Source organism: Opisthocomus hoazin, chromosome 9, assembly GCF_030867145.1.
Source record: "Opisthocomus hoazin isolate bOpiHoa1 chromosome 9, bOpiHoa1.hap1, whole genome shotgun sequence".
NCBI lineage: Eukaryota > Metazoa > Chordata > Aves > Opisthocomiformes > Opisthocomidae > Opisthocomus > Opisthocomus hoazin.
In genome coordinates, this window is record NC_134422.1 from 12,593,391 (window position 1) to 12,610,703 (window position 17,313).

Here is a 17,313-nt window from a genome sequence, read left to right on the forward strand (position 1 = left end):
TCTGATCATATCCATTTTGTCTGTGACTTTTAGAGGAACAATTTTCAGATAGAAGTGCCTGGGGTTTTTCAAGTTACCAAACCTTTGGTTTTTTAAAAGATGGACTGGCCAATAGGTTTTGGAAGATCAGGAATATCAAACCACCTTTTTGAAGATAGTTCTGTGTATTACTTGCTCATTAAAGTTTATATAATTATGTATGTGTAAATTATACCTAATTTACACTAAAGCAAATAATGGAATTACACTAAGGGGAATACCTGCTCATAAAAATTCAAATATCTGATCATCTAGTTTCAGGGAAACCAAAACCAGATGTGGAGTGGTTCAAAGAGGGTGAACCTATTAAAGCTGCAGAAGATGTCCAAATATATGAGGAAGATGGAATTCATTGCCTATGGTTAAAGAAAGCCTGCTTGGGGGACAGTGGTTCTTACAGTTGTGCAGCTTTGAACCCTGAAGGCCAGACTTCCACCAGCTGGTTGTTAACTGTCAGAAGTAAGTAAGCTCTTGTGAGCACATCTGCACTTTGAAAACTGTGGCTAGGTTTTTCTAAGCTGTCGGAGGGTGGTGACTGCAAAATTTCTATTACAGCTTCTGAATGCAGGTTAATTCTGATTGCTAGCTCTGTGAATAATGTGGTGTGGGATAGCTGGCAAGCCACTTCCTGCATCAGTTTCCCATCTGACCTTTTGTTCTTGTTGTTTATATAGATAAAACCAGCTCATTGAATGTTTTGTACATAGGGAGGCCTGTTCTCCACTAAGGTTTTCTATTAATGGTTTTATTTAATACAGGTTGCCAAAGACTTTATTGTTGTTGTTCTGCATTCAGCTCTTTCGCAGTTGCTTAGCATTTCTGTAGGACACTGCACACCCAAGATGCTTTGCGCGCACGAACCAATCCTGTGCAGTAAAGAAGAAAAGTGAAGGAATGAGAATTGCATTCTGCTAAATTCAAGTACACCTCCCAGTGACAAATTATTTTGAGCTTGAAGGCACTGTCTTACTAATCTGGTTGAAAGATTGTTAGCCTTCTAGCAAATCCTGTCCTCAGTTCTAATCTTTTCACCTGGTTTTGGGTCTTGTTGTGGAGCTACGGTCATGTTTATGCAACATTACTCTATTTGCTGTGCCTGAGGTTAAACCAGGATACCCAAGACAATCTCTTTCTGTCTCATGAGAGACCTGTAAACTGCATCCTTAAGTCACCCTGTTTCACTGCCAGTGCAGGGGAAATTTGCGAGAGGGACTGGGAGAAGACAGACAAGAGGTGATAAGAATTATCCTTCCTGTTCTTTGCTCTGAGCTCTCTGGTAATATGTTGCACACAGGTCTGATTGGCTGCAAATGGTGGACTCTGGCATGGAAAACCACCACCTAAGAAACAGCTTGAGGCCTGACAACACCTGCCTTGGAAATTATAGAAGAACCTCTTCTTTATACCAGCCCGTTGCTCAAAGTGATTTCTACTTCCCAATAAAACATTTCACCATAGTTTTGGGGTTTTTTTTGGCTTGTTTACATGGGATGAATCCGTTATGCCAGCCATATCACCGAAGTATACTTAAAGAAAGTAAATCAGCGGTAAAGAGAATTTTGTCAATTTGGATAAAAGGAACTCTTTTCATTTTGATTTCACAGGGCCTAAAGTTCAAGAGGTTGCTCCATGCTTTTCCAGCGTCTTGAAAGGATGCACTGTGAGTGAAGGGCAGGACTTTGTGCTGCAGTGCTGTGTAGGAGGCGTACCTGTGCCTCAGATCACATGGCTTCTCAATGGTAAGGAATCCGCTGGTCTGCAATACATGCACGCACGCACGCATTTACATCCACAGTCTTAAATGCCACTCTGATCAGGACATAGCAAGGCTGTGAATACTGCACTCTAAATCACTGTAATATAATCCACTAGAATATTTGAAGAAAATCAATTTATATACACATAGTATGTGTGAAGTGTGACTTTCTTCAGCAGTCCTCTGTCTTACTGCAGTTTGCCGGAGTGTCCAGGAGGGGACTCTGATGACAAGATAATAAGCAGATGGGTTTGCTGGTTGTGTTAAACAGAGCTTTTCACCGGGCTGCAACAAAGTCTGTGTTGCTACTGTATGCTGAATCCTACGCTACCCCCACTCCTTTGGCACTAGCCTGTGCTCTGAGAGTAACGGGCTGGCATCGTGATCCTCTGGGGATAGTAAGTTCTAAGCAAAATAAGTGCAGTGTATCACGCTTTACAGCAGGAGGGAAATCCATGCCCGATTTCACCTTTCCATCAGCTGAGCAGGGCATAACCGGTTTTAGCCGCTATGTCCCCAAGATCTTAAAATCACAGCTTTTCTGGTTGCTTCTTTACTATAAATATGTTCCTTGAGATTCTAACGCTTGCCCAAAGCTGGCTAAAATAAAAAGGATAAGTAAAATATTTTCTACTTCTGTCAGACCATATAATCTCCTACCCTCCCCTGATTACACAACTGAACATGAAAGTTTCCTTAACATTCACCTCTTAATATCAGGGTTGGGCCCAAACATCAGCATTTTGCTTAGATTTCACATGCTTTCAGAGATCCAGGGACTACACATTTTGGCTAAGGGCTTTTTCCGTTTAGAGCCATATCTATTAAACACTGGACAGATTTATTCAGCTTAACCATTGATCACCTTTGCTACCCTTGAAGTGCAATTGATTTTTTGCAGACTGTCCCAGGTTATCTATCTTTGTGTGTATATGTGTGTGTGTGATTTAAAGACAAAGAGTAGCATACTTTGCCATAAAGATGTTTCCTCTGGGACTGTTTTAAAATTAACTATTTGCACATGGTCTCTGTTCTTCTTTAGCTATTCAGAGTAAATGAGATAACTCAAAAAGGTGGCAGGGAAAATGAACCATGACCTTGAGACTGGTATGTTCCCACAGCCTGGTCTGTTCCCCTTCCCAATAGGTGCATGTCCAGAATAGAAAGGCCACTGCTTTATATACAGTATGAAACATGTGAGTAAAGGCTCTGACAGTCTCCCATTGGAAATAATTTGTTCCTCTGTCTGAAGGCTACTTTGCAGTTTCTCCTTTCCAGACATGAGTAGAATCACCATTTTGCTACACAAAAATTGTGCCTTGCAGCACAGAAGGAGCAATTCCGACCCATAGGATCAGTCATTCCATCTTTATGTTTCAAGGGTATCCCCTCCTCATAAAGGGTTCCCTTAGTCATTGAATGATATAGTTATACCCAGTTGTCTTCCACATACAGAGCATCTTCCTGTGTCAAATGACTTTCTGTATTACAGATCACCAGGCATAGACACAGCATCTCCATTGATGTAACCATGTTCTGCTTTGCTAGTCAGAAAACTGTTGTCTCCTGAAAATACAACCTAGAGATCAATAAGCAACATTTTTCTCTAGGTCTCCAGTATGCACTGTGCCCCCAGCCTTTTTTTGAGGATATTTGTTCTGTGTTGACTTTTCCTCTCACTAATCTCAGATGAGTCTGCCCCTGTTCAGGTATAACCGTGTTTATATTGCATCCGAGCTTCTAACTTCAACTGAATCAATATCACAAGGAGACAAAAGCAGGTGGGGCCCTTTTCAGATAGTTGGATTTCAAACCATTAGGGTTCTTTAAGTGAAAGCCAGTGCATTAACTCTGCTCTTCAATAAAAAAGCAGTGATGAGTATGAGTAACAGAAGCACAAGAAACTACCACAATAATAAAAATTAGGGACATCACATATTATTCTAAAGACATAAACACACTACTTTCATTCCAAGCTCCTAAAGCATGTCACTAGAGTTTAATGCTTTTCTATCTTGCATCTGATTATGATACATAACTGTTTATGTACCATTTTGGTACAAACTTCAATGGATTATAAACAGTAATTTAATGCTGATAATTCCATGTACAGTCCTATGGTCATTATTTCGCCTACGGATCAAATTGGCTATTGTGATATCCATTTGAATGCAAGCACTTCCTTCCTGTCTACCAGCTAGCTAGATACTACAAAATTCTCATATTTATATCCATTCCCAAATAGAGGAGAAAGTTGTGTTTCTGGTCCTGAAATGTTACTCCAAGAAGACATGACAATGCTTTTGGCAAATTGACATGATGGAGTCTTTCATCAAATGGCTGTATGAAGAAAACAGTATATTCAAGGTATATAATTTGAGGCAGGCAGACAAATTTTGTTTTAATAAAATATGTGTTACAATCTAATGTCCATGCTTGGAATATTAAGCTTTTTAAGTTCACAACAGGTAGGCTGTAGCAGAGTAAAAAATAGTCCACTGAGAGCAATCACACTACTGTTCAAAACATAGCACTTTTGCAGCACTCCATAGAAATAAAAATCATATGGGACAGGATGTGTAAAGTTCACAAGAAAATTTCAAATGCAAATTGTCTTCCAGACATGACAATGATAACAAACTGAAATAAAATTTTGAAAGGAATGCTGAGAAAAACATGTATATCTTGATGAAATAATGCATGTAAAGACCAAGTTATCAAATCATAAGAAACGTGAACAGGAGGCTGCTTTGAGAAATGAAAAGAAAAAAGCAGAACAAGCCCACTCTTAGGCTGGCCATCCTTTGATACTGAACAGCCTGTATGCCATCCAGCTTGCCTCCTGCAGTCTCCAAGGAATCGACACCACCTGAGAATGAAAACATTTGCATGAACTTGTACAATGTTACATACAAATACTACTTTAGATATTGAGCATTTTTACCAGCTGTGACTACATACGAATTTACAATGTTTTCCAAGCTGTTACATAGATTTACCTCTCTTTCAGGTCAACCAAGACAAAAAAATAGATGATGTAGAGTGTGCATTATCTACAATTACTTCTTAGCATCTGTGAGGATAAGTAGTTTTTCCATATTCATAGAGATTGCACATCTAAGAGCTACCTGACTGAACTATGGATTTTATTCAAGCACTTAGTCTTCTTTGCAGCTCTACCATCTTCAGTTTCTTTCTTATAATTTTTCCCTATTTTAATGATTTAAAGCTTTTTCCAGCTTTTTCAAGACTTCAGCTTTTGTCCTGTTGCTTTCACTCTGCCCTTATTTCAACTTTCTTTCTGAATTTTCACTGTTTTATTGGCAAATTCCCTGAAAGTAAGCTTGCTGTTTTAGTTCTGGCCTCATCAAAGCCTTCTAAAGAGCTTTTTACATGTGCTTTCTGTGACAATACTTCAGCATGTAACTCCAATTTACTTTAGCTTGTTTAAATACTTTATTGTTAACTCCTTTTCAAATTGCAGGAATAAGGCCTATATGACTGTATTTTAAGTATCTTCCTTTTCATATTACTTTCCCTGTGGGTTTTTTTCCCTAAGTTGAATTGAACCTCGTTCTGCTGAATTTAAAAACAGTATGGCCATGACTTTAGCATAACAATTCTCTGAGTAGTGTTTGGTTTTAGGATAGCTTTCTGATCTGTCCAGAAAGCTTTTAATAAATGGGCCAGGGGAAAATTTCCTTTCTTCTGGAATAGCATGCCAGCAGAAAGGTATTTTTTGTTATTGTTCCTGCTGCCAAGCTTTCATGGAGATTTGACTGTTCTGCCTCTGGAGAAGAGAACATTTCACTACTGGGAGAGCTGTTTTTATTAGATCAAAATATAAGTACAATGGGCGTAACTTAGAATCTTGCTGCAAGTTATTCCTCAGGGCTGATATATTCGTGTTTGTTTTCTGGGGTCTGACGAAAAGGCTATTCTGTAAGTGAATTCACTATTCTGTGAACAGTGCTAAAAAGTAGCCACAGTTTTGTTGGTAGCTAGAGTGAAAAAAAGGATGCCCTAACAAAATTTGAGGACATGGTGAAGCAGACCACATTTTCTTTTTCCACACTGAGCACTTACCGCATTCATTTGCTTATTTACAACAGAAATAAGAAGGCATTGTCTGGTTTTGATGAAGCAGCTTTTATCCCGAGTGTATTTCTGTTATGGTTATCATCATAGCATCATTATGCATCATTAATAGTTTCCACGTCAGAATCCCAGACAGGATCCCTGTTAGGTTAGATATTCTATAGTCAGACCAGGAAGGCAGTCCAGTGCCCCATGTCCTCTTACAGAAAGCTTTGTTTGCTTGGGCATCAGCTCTACACGTACATATTTGAATATAATGTTTATGCAATAACTATATGATTGGACCTAACGGTTACAACAGTATGTGTGTAACTAAGTGAAAGGGAGCTCTAAGGAACCAGTCATAATAATGTTACCTATTGAAGAAAGTGGAGAGAGTTTATTCTAAAATTGGAGTTTTCTGGGCAGTTGATTAAATGTTCACCCCTGGCTTATGTACAGTAAAAAATTTGCTAACTTGACAAACAGATGACTTCTAACACAAGTAAAGGAATAAGATCATCTACCAGATTTTATAATATATCTAAGTATTGGATCAAGCTGATTTTGGCACATCTATGTATTTCAGAATGAAACTTCATATGCAGATAGATAGATACTGACTGCCTTCTGAGTTTGCTAGTGTTGAAAATTAGAGGTGAGAGAAAATTCTGTCCCATCATTTAATTTATCCTGCTTCTAGTGCAGAGTTGGTTCTTAGAACCCCCAGAGCTTTTGTCCTAACTTTTTAAAATGATTGTGGCAATGAAATCAATTTTAATCTTTCCTTTTGACCATGATTTCCCAAGTGACAGATGTCTTTGATTCAGTAATGCACAATTTCTCTGCAGTTTCACCCTCTTCTCTTAGATGACCCTAATTTCTTTTTCCAGCACAGTGTTTATGCACAGATATCAGGCCCTCTGAAGCATTGCATACACTGGGAAAGACACCAATGATGAGTCAATAGTGGAAACTATGTAATACTGGGAAAACAGATTGGCACTTCAGAAGTAAGGCTGAAACTGATGACAGTTCCTGAAACAACAGCAAGGCAACTTTAATCAGTCTACATTAACACATAAGCATGTTCCAAACCAAGTCACAGGAGCCAGTTTCTTAAAATGAACTTCTTTAATAGTCACGTCACCACAGATCGGAGTGTACCTGTCTGTTACCAGACTGCACATACTGTAGTGTAGAGTGACTGCCTGTGTAATTCAGCCTCCTGGCTCAATCGTAGATTTTATGGTCTCTCTTAGAATTTCTTCCACTGCAAAGTACTTGATGGAGCACTTCAAGTGCTTCTCCATGCACAACAGGTTTTGCCCATCTAGACAATAACGCTAGTATCTAGTTTCAGGCAAAGTACAAGATGGAGGCAATGTCTAAAGCAAACACACAAGACATTTCTTATCCACCTGAAAGAGAATCTATTCAAAATACAAATTTAAAAATTTCTCTTCTTACTGCTACTCAAGGTAGCACCCAGTGAACCTAATGGCGAGATTTGTATGACAGCCATATTCAGCTTTGTGCTTGAGATGCTGCTGTTTGTAGTCTCTAGAGAGCAGTGGCTGTGCACCAGAGAGCAGGATTTGGCTCTGCACTTGAATATACTGGCTGTTCTTAGGCATCTAGATTTCACTGAAAACAAGAAGTGCTTCTGAAACTTGTGGCTGATGTATTAAGACAATTCTCTTCCTTTCTGTCGGCAGACCAACCAATTCAGTATGCCCATTCTGCTTTTGAAGATGGAGTCGCAAAATTGACTGTCCAGGATGCCCTACCAGAAGATGATGGTATTTATACCTGTCTGGCTGAAAACAACACAGGACAGGCATCTTGCAGTGCTCAGGTCACAGTCAAAGGTGAATATCTCAGCCTGCTGTAATTACGGCAATCATATCAGCTATAATCTTAAAAAAAAAAATGTTGGATCCTTAACAGATGTCGTTGTAAGTGGTTCCACGGTTTTTTTTGAAGCTGTTGTCAGCTGGGTACCTTTCCTCCCCTTTGGAGATGTGTGCAACTTAAATGCTTAGGGACTGTGAAATATAAAGTAATATGCATGTTTCAGAAAAAGGTATTAATGCTCTGACCTTACCAAGAAGGACTTGGTGTGGTACAGAGCAGTGAGGCTAAGTTTTGGAAGAGATGTACCAGTGTAGGAAAGGACTGACGCTGCTGAAAGAAAAATGAGTGTAGTATCACCAGCATCACCCGTCACGTAGAGAGCATTATGGTGAGGAGGCAGATGCTACTGCTTTCTCTTGAAAAGCAGGGCACATAGACCAGTGCCAGGGACTGCAATTATGATAGCAAATGCCAGTGTTCTTGTTCTGCCACCAAGAATTATCAGAGATAATTCTGAAGAGGTACATATCAGCTAATTGGGAGAAGTATATATCTAAATAAGCAGAACTTTGGTAGTGAAAGTGAGGTGAGCTGTTGTGTCTGAAATCTGAGAGCACCTTCTTTGCAAATATTAATAATTTAATACCCTCAGTTCTGACTTGACATAGCTTATTTGTCTGTGAATGCCATAATTCGGTACTAGGATCTGAACAAACACAGTCTTGGCAATGAAGACAAGAGATGGCAGAATCCTATGGACAAATTGAACAGTGAGGTAGTATCAATCAGTCTTTATTCTTATAATCTCACCTGGCATCAGTTTATGCAGTTGTTTCATTTTATGGCTGCAGATGATAAGCCCCATCCCTCTACAATCCCCCTCTCTCGGATTCCCTCTCCCTCTACAGTCAAGCCTATAACTGGTGTTTGTCATCTGGAAATGATTTTTTCCCAAAGTTATAATAGTTTGGCACTGCCTGTCCAACAGAGCGCTGAGTGACAGCTGTCAAGGGATCTGCTCCATTTGTCTAGGACCACATAATACCTGCCCCAAATTTGTAGATGCAGCTTGGTTGGCAACATACCCTGATCTCTCGGACCCCAAGATTTGTCTTGGTTTGCCAATGTTCTGTGGTGTTTTTCCACAGCACTTCAGTGATATGCCTGCCCCTATTCTGTCTGTACAAATCCACTTAAAACCCTAGACAAGCTTAAAATGAAAACAAAGTAATTCCAGTAAACCTATGAGTTAATTTCTTGATTACCGAATTGGAAATGCAGTCATCCCCTCGCTGCCCTCCCCCTCCTCTCAAAAAAAGGCACCAAGTAGGAAAACATTGCTTTAAAATAAGCCTGAAACTAATCTGTTGTCAAAGCTGTCATTTATAATTTCTCTGAAGCATTTTATCTGCATTAGCTAAGGGACAATCAAGAGCGCTCCACCTCAAGGGAGCTGTCTTTGACATGGGACCTGCTGATTCTTCAATGGGACACAGAAACCCAAAAGACAGCCCCTCTCTCACTAAATATTTCTGAGTTATTTTAGAGTTCACATACAATGCTGACATGGAAGCAATAGTGGCCTGGCCTTTCCTTACGCTTGTGTGCTCTGCTGAGCTATTTCAGGCTACACAGTTGCTGTTGCACTGAGTTGTATTCCTCCTGTACTTTAGCTAGTCTAGGGCTAGAAAGCTACATTGCCAATATTATGGGGCATTAGTTCCTCTGTTTTGCATCCCATTCTATTTTCTAGGAGTTATGAAGTGGGGGGGGAAGAACAGGAGCAGAATTAAGAACATGCATGACAGGATGTAAAGCCACGTGTTCAATATTTTTACAGCTTTAGCTGTCCCCTCCACTTCCTCCCTAAAACTCATTATGTCCCTGTTGCCATGAGGATTACAGTAACTTTCCCCAAGACTCAGATCAATATGGATTTTCCTGCCAAAAATAGTACCAAATTTAAAATCGTGATTTCCAAATCTCTTATCTGTTCTTTTTTTCCCCATCAGTCCCTCTAGCAAATGCTTATCGTCATTAGACTTCTCTGAGACTCTGAATGCTGCTGCTAAGGCTTCTCTAAATGCTCAGCTTTTGCAGACAGTTTACAGCAGGATATCAGTGTACATGCAGAAAGAGAGAAAACCTCAAAAATCCTCTCGTGACCCGACACTGATTTTTTGGAATAAAGTCTATAAAAACCATTTCTGAATTGTAACCCATCTTCCTCCAGTTCCTTTTTTTCTCCTAGATGATTTAAAGTTTTCAGGTTTCATGCAGTGCTCAGTTTGTTCATTTATTGCTAGAAAAATATTTTGCTTTTGTATGTGAAAAGTAATTTGTTTTTAATCTAAGAAGGAATGGATGTTCTCAGCATATCATCAGTATCATACCAGTGTCAGAATTCAGCTTTTCATTGAGTTGCTACTGTGGTCCTTGGACACATCTCTGAGTCTGTCCGGGTCTACATTTCACTTCATATTGCCATTTTTTCCTTTGCTATTATAATGCAGCAAGGGTCTCATGGCGGGTCATATCCGCTGTGATCACTGGGGAAGATTTACTTGGAGTGAATTGTCTGTCAACAGTAAAACTCAATTTTATTTTTCAAAGGTAAAAGGCTCCACCTTCTAAATTAAATTAAGCTCACATATAACTCAGAAAAGTCCCTTACTGGCAGCAAGGACAGTCAGTGACAAACTGTTAAAAGGTAAAAAAAAACCACCTCACAATGTAAGCCTCATATCTGAATTATAGTACAAGATGATACTTAAACCTGCTAGTAGGTTACAAGTGTTATCTGGCCACCTTTTACATTTTCTGATAATCTTTTTTTCATTCTTTGTCCTTCAGAAGATCTGTTGCTTTTTTTTTTGCCAAAGGAAATTTCCTTTTGCGGGATTATTGTAGGAAACAACATTTTGAAGGCTCTTTGTCCCATAAAGTGCTACTGCTCCCCATCCTGTTAAACACAAGGGGGAGATTTTTTACAGCACTTTCAGTATACTTTGCACTGGGGCCTGGATAACTAGTTAGGCTTACTGTGGCATAGCATTCCTTCTAAGTCATCAGTCTCAGATTCATTTATGGTTCTTTTGCTTCCTTATTACTAAGCAGGATAAATTCTGCCTAGCACTGAGCAACCTCAGTCCTTCCTTGGTTTTGTATGAAAAATGCTGAAGGTACTTTGCTGTTTGTTGGAGGCTTTTGGCACTATGTTGAGAAAGTCCCACACTTCGTGTGGATAGAGCATAATAAATGCAACGGTCTTCAAACCGATGAAGTTTCTGCTTATTTAAGACAAGCAAATAACATCTTCAGATCACTTAAGTGGTCTGAAGACTGAGTAAATTGGGGTAGATCTATTAGGTAGTCTGTGGAGAAACTAAGTTAATCAAGGTGAAGCTAATTTTGGCCTCATAGAAGACTTAGTAGACTAAATTGAATCCTGACAGCCATCTTCCCTGTGATGGCAGTTTCTTACAGATGAAATACAGGTAAAGAAGAACTACAGAGAATGAGCAGCACTTCTTTGAAAAACCAGCCTAAGAAATGTCTTCACCATGAGAACTTTTTGTGACTGAGCTCTGCAGTGAGTGGAGTACACTGGATAAAAAGCTAGATTAATTATCTTAATGCAAGAAAACCGGAGAGGTTAGAAACATGGTCCAGATTACTCAAACATTCAGTTACAGACATTCCTGGAATTGTACCATTTGCTGCTCTGCAAATGTTAGAATTTTTTTCCTTTAAACCTACGCATCATTTTTTATACACAGGAAAATCAGAATTTGGGAGGCTTTGGGGCTGATGACAAATTGTTTTAAAAGTTTTTAAACAATGTGTGCAGGACTGGGTTGTTTCTGTTATTGTATGTGCAAGCTAGACAAATGGGTTGGTCTTCCCATTTAATATTACAATTTTCATACTGTTTTGTGATATGAAAATAAGTATACAAGCCATTTTTTAAATACACCGGGCATCCCATTTTAAAATACCAACCCAGCTTCTTAGTAGGTCACCTGAAATACACAGTGATTATGTACTGATGGTGACTGTAGATACTGAGGTTGCATATTAATATTAATCAGCTTTTTATCAGGCTGGCTTAATATTTTAATCAAGTTTTTAATGAACAAGAAACTGAGGTGAGGAGAAGTTCATCTACTTTGGATGTACCTGTATAGTCAGTCAGTGTTAGTGCTTTGCTGTAGCTGTGACAGAGTATACAGGCAAGACAACTAGTGGTAATAACTGGTGTAGCTGGAAGGCAAGTCCAGCTCCTAGGCATAGTAGCTGTTCTTCAGGTCTGTCTCATACCTGAGATAAGCCTTCTGATACGTGGTTTTCTCTGTCAGTTAACTGATCACTGACGAGGAATTATAGGTCAGATCCATGAAAAGATGTGCCAAAGGGATATTTAACCACCTGACATTCACACCAATACCTGGGTGTACTATGCAAAGTTACAGGCTGGAGTGAGAGCAGGGGCGGGAATGGGACATATGATTGGCTCAGTCTTCTGTTGTGCTGAACCAAATTAATATTGTGTGTAGGAAGGTTTTGTTCTTTTGCAAACATATGTAAGGGGTGCATGTAAAAGAGGCAGTTAATTGCTTTTTCCAGCTTTCTCTAGGCTTTTCTCAAGCTGGAGTGCTTGTTACATGAGGGCTGACTCCTAGGAGAACATCCTTCTGTCTTGCAGTTCTGCAGTAGATCACAGATGAAAGATCTGGCTCACTGCAGGCTCCTCAAGAGTTCTCCAGCCTCCTCCCACCAGGCAGCAGCATCACTGATTGATTTCAAGAGGGAGGGCACGAAGCATGGGTGGTGATAGCAGCAGCACAGGCTTGCAGCCAGGGTACTTCTGTCGGCTCTAATGGTCTGCAGCCACCCATTTTGCTGATGCTTCTCTGCTGCACACAGCTTTCTTCAATTGAAGCCTAACACCACCTCCCTTGGTGAGCAAACACAGTTCAGCAAATATCACTGCTCCTGCTCATTGGCTCTCGACCTCATTTCTCCCTCCCTGGCAGCAGTGCAACTGACCTGACTTCACATCGGTTCCCCTTTCTCCCCACCACTTTCTGTTCACACTTTTTTTTTAGCGTAGCCTCCTCAGTGCAAATGTCTATGCTGGGAAGCCTGTAGCCTGTACAATCCAATTACTGTAGCCATTCATTGATCATTGGACAAGCAGATTAGAGTCACCTGAAAGCCTGTCAAAGTCCTTGCTGTAAGCAGTTTGTCAGAGCAGTGAAGGGAGATGCTTTCTGGAAAACCAGTTTCTTTTGTTCCTGTCACTCTTCCATCTGGTGTGAGTGGGACCATAAAAATCTAACTAGGTGGAAGCAAGGCTTACAGGTAGGAGTCTTTTCTTCCAGTCATGAGAGTTGCTGTCTTTAGGTAGTGGGTTGTTTTTCTTTCTATCTCAGAATGACTTCTCTTGGACTTTAATCTTTTAAAGAAGGCTATCACTGCAATAAGCAGCCTCTCTTTGAAGACTCATTTGAGAGGCTGCAGCTTTGTTTCTTTGAAATACAAGGTAAAGACAAATGAAGTTTGATGTCTTACTTGTCAAAAGTGATGAAATATTTGTGACAGTTTTTCAAAGCCACTGTTTATTTGAAAGCATTTTGCTGTATTTCAAGTGTAACATAAATATAAAGGACCATGAAGACTTTCCAAAATATACAAGTCCAGTCTTGTTAAGTGTCCGAAAGGCATTCCAGGCCAGTAGCCTGGTGGAACCACTTGGCAATGTAAGAATTGTTTTCAGTATACTAAGTGAAAGGGAGGGGGTTTTGTTACTGTAGTGAAAGCTCAGAAGTAAGCTGTTGTGAGCAGGGCTGATATTAGCCATCAAAGAAACTCTGTTCCAATGCTTTTAAGATAGTTAACTTTGTCCCAAAGTTTTCTGTCCAGCACTTTGTATGGGCCACTACCAGCTGTAATCCTTGTAAGACGAAGCTTTTTTTTTTCTTAAACTGCCTTCTTTCAGCACCTCAGGACCAAATGTGAAACACAATGCCGGCTAGAGACCGAAAATGAAGGATAAAAGCAAAACATGTGTGCAAACTTTTAATGATACAGGATTTGTGCCATCAATATAAACAGTATTCTCTAAAGACAGCTTCTTGATACAAACCCTTCTGACTAAAAGGGGAACCAAATTTGGATGCAAATGAGGGATGAGTGCTTGCAGAATGAGCACAAGTTAAATGGCAGGAATTGCATTAATAATTCTTATAAATTAAAAACAAAGATGAGATGTTGACAGAAAAAATTTTTAATTTTAAAAGAAAGAAGAAAATATCCAGCCCTGCATCTGATGGTCGTCTCAATTGTGAAGTGATCAAATGCTGTGAACATTAAGCTGCTATGTACCAGAATGACAGAAAACAGATTATTATTGTAACAGTCTTAGGAATGGCCCTACACTGACCAAGGGGTAAACTGTCGCATCTTGGATTGCCAAATTCTATAATGTTCTAGGTTTCAGCTGAAAAGTGGAAGTCATCAAAATGTATGTAAAACCTGTAAGCTGAATATATGCCTGAGGAATTTTGAAAGCATGGGTGTGATGTTACCCCAAAGAATCTTTCCAAGAGCAGCTGATGTGGATTAGCTAATGGGAGCTCAAACAGCCATTGATTAGATCAATTTATAAAACTTTTCAGAAATGACTCGTGCAGGTAGATTTGAGGTAGGCAAGCTTTAGGATGGGAGGAAGCCCCAGTCAGAATTAATCGTTGAAAATCGATTCCAGAGCATCTGAGAGTTGGATGTAGTGTGTGTCTTTCTGGAGGAAAATGGACTTGGTTTCTCACACTAAGCATCATTTCTGTCTGCATTCATTTTTCAGCCTTTTTCCTGTTTTTCTTATGTAGTTATGAATTGATGCAGCTTGTGTTGCTTCTATGAATTGACTTCTAACCTAACTTTACTAAGCTTCCTTTTCATGGACTAGTAGATTAACTTGAATTTATTAAAATGCATTCCTGTTGTACAAATATTGCTAAACAAATGACAAAAAGCAAATGCTTATTTTAGTCACTTGTGTAGCATCAGTCATGATACATCAGATGGAGTAGCCACCAAAGAGAAATTTAGTCGGTAGATTGGTTATGTAGCAACTAAAGAACAGGACATCACAGGTAAAATGACTAGCTATGTGCTAGAAGAGGCCTGTTTTAACATGTAAGCTTTTCATCTCTAGTCATACTTAGGCAGAGTGAGAGTCACAAATGGAAGAGTACATGTAGGATTGCTGTTTGCTTTTAAACTACAAATCGATTTAAGCAAGTTGTTTCTCAACTTTAGAATTAAATTATAGAGGCAGCAAGACAGACTCTAAGGATGTATCTGTGCCTACTTTTTTTTTAAGGATAATTAGCATTTCTGTTAGTGTGGGTTTTGTCCCTTTCTGTTAAATTCTGATGGATTTGGGAGCAGACATGTTGACAGTATTTAGAAGCCTGTAGAGTATCTTGCATTACCAGCTGATGTAAAACATATACACAAACAAACGTATATATGCTCCAGTGAAAAAATCTCACGGAAGTTTTACTTACAGAAGAAAGATTCTTGTATAAGCAGAGGAGCATGGCCAATGCTTACAGAAAAGCTGAAGATACCAGGGTCTCACAAGTGTTTTGCTATGTATTCAAGAAAATAATAATTAAAAAAGCTAGGAAACTTCCTAGACTGGTCCGACCCTCAGACTATTATCCTCTACTGCTCTTCCACATGGGTGCGGACGAAGTTGCAGTAAGTAGCCCGAGGGTAATTAAAAAAGAATTCAAAGCCCTAGGATGATTAGTAAAGGAATCTGGAGCACAGGTTATCTTTTCATCGCTCCTTCCAGCGGTGGGCAGAGACGTTGAGCGACATAGGCAGACTCAGTCTATTAACACATGGCTCCGTGACTGGTGTCACCACCACAGCTTTGGGTTCTTTGACCATGGGATGACATATACAGCACCAAGCTTGCTGGCATCAAATGGGAGCCAGCTTTCTCAAAGGGGGAAGAGGATCTTTGCCCAGGAGCTCCCGGCGCTCATTGACAGGGCTTTAAACTAGAGGTGAAGGGGGAAGGGGAACCTATCAGGCTTGCCAGCAACAGGCTAGGGGAGGATACACAATGGTTAGAGGGATGGGGGGCTAGTAGGAGCCCTCAACCCGTTGCCCAGCAGCATGCGAGGGACACTGCAGCAATGTGGAAGTCTTGCGGAAGGGAGCTGGAGGCGCCTGAGGTATCAGGTGCCAACAAGAAAATACCCATGAAACACCTCAAGGGAAAAAAGGGGTGCTCTGCTATGAAGGTAACGAGGCCGACAGCTCAGATGAAATGCCTCTATACAAACGCACGCAGCGTGGGAAACAAACAGGAGGAGTTGGAAGCAATCGTGCTGCTGGAAAGCTATGACCTGATTGCCATCATGGAAACTTGGTGGGATGAATCCCACGACTGGAATGTAGCTCTTGATGGCTACAGGCTGTTCAGAAGGGACAGGCGAAGAAGGAGGGGCGGGGGCGTTGCCCTTTACATCAAGAAAACACTACAGAGTGAAGAGCTGTCCCTGAAGAATAACCACGAGCAGGTCGAAAGCTTATGGGTAAGAATCGGAGAGAGAGGCAACAAAGGGAACCTAGTGGTTGGTGTCTACTACAGGCCGCCAGATCAAGAGGAGCTGATAGACAAAGCGTTCTTCCTCCAACTCCAGGAGGCTTCGCGCTCACAGGCTGTCATCCTACTCGGCGACTTCAGCCACCCCAACATCTGCTGGAAAAGCAACACGGCAAGCTGTAGGCAATCCAGCAGGTTCCTAGAATGCACTGAGGACAACTTCTTAAGCCAGGTAATAAGCACCCCTACCCGAGGGGATGCGATACTAGACCTGGTGGTCACCAATGCGAGCGAGCTCATTGGGGATGTCAAGATCGGAGGTAGCCTGGGCTGCAGTGACCACGCGCTGGTGGAACTAACGCTACTGAGGGATATGGGAACAATGAAGAGCATAGTCAGGACCCTGAATTTTAGGAGGGCAAATTTCCAGCTCTTCAAGGAGATAGTCAGAAGGACTCTCTGGGAAACGGCCCTCAGGGACAGGGGAACAGAACAGAGCTGGCAGGTCTTTAAGGATGTGTTCCAGAGAGCGCAAGAGCTCTGGATCCCCAAGTGTAAGAAGTCGGGCAGAGAAGGGAAGAGACCGGCATGGCTGAGGCAAGAGATGCTGGTCAAACTAAGGAAGAAGACGGAACTGCACAGGCAGTGGAAGCAGGGACTGGCTTCCTGGGAAGAGTATAGGGAAGCTGCCCGGTTGTGTAGGGATGGGGTCAGGAAGGCCAAGGCACAGCTGGAGCTGAACTTGGCAAGGGATGCAAAAAATAACAAGAAGGGCTTCTACAGGTATGTCAGCTGGAAAAAGATGGTCAAAGAAAGCGTACCCCCGCTCATGAGCGAGACCGGCAAACTGGTAACAGCAGATGAGGAGAAAGCTGAGGTACTCAACAACTTTTTTGCCTCAGTCTTCACTGGCAACCTCTCTCCTCACCCCTCCCGAGTCGATGGATGGCATGAA

General features: G+C 40.8%; 1 protein-coding gene across 1 annotated transcript in view; it reads left to right on the plus strand.

Moving 5' to 3' along the window:
* Positions 1–17,313, plus strand: part of MYLK (myosin light chain kinase) — a 231,747-nt gene that overhangs the window by 109,013 nt on the left and 105,421 nt on the right. Inside the window, exons 9-11 of the mRNA XM_075429844.1 lie at positions 295–498; positions 1,644–1,778; positions 7,591–7,743. Coding sequence (XP_075285959.1) covers positions 295–498; positions 1,644–1,778; positions 7,591–7,743 — 492 coding nt within the window. The remainder of the gene's footprint in view (positions 1–294; positions 499–1,643; positions 1,779–7,590; positions 7,744–17,313) is intronic.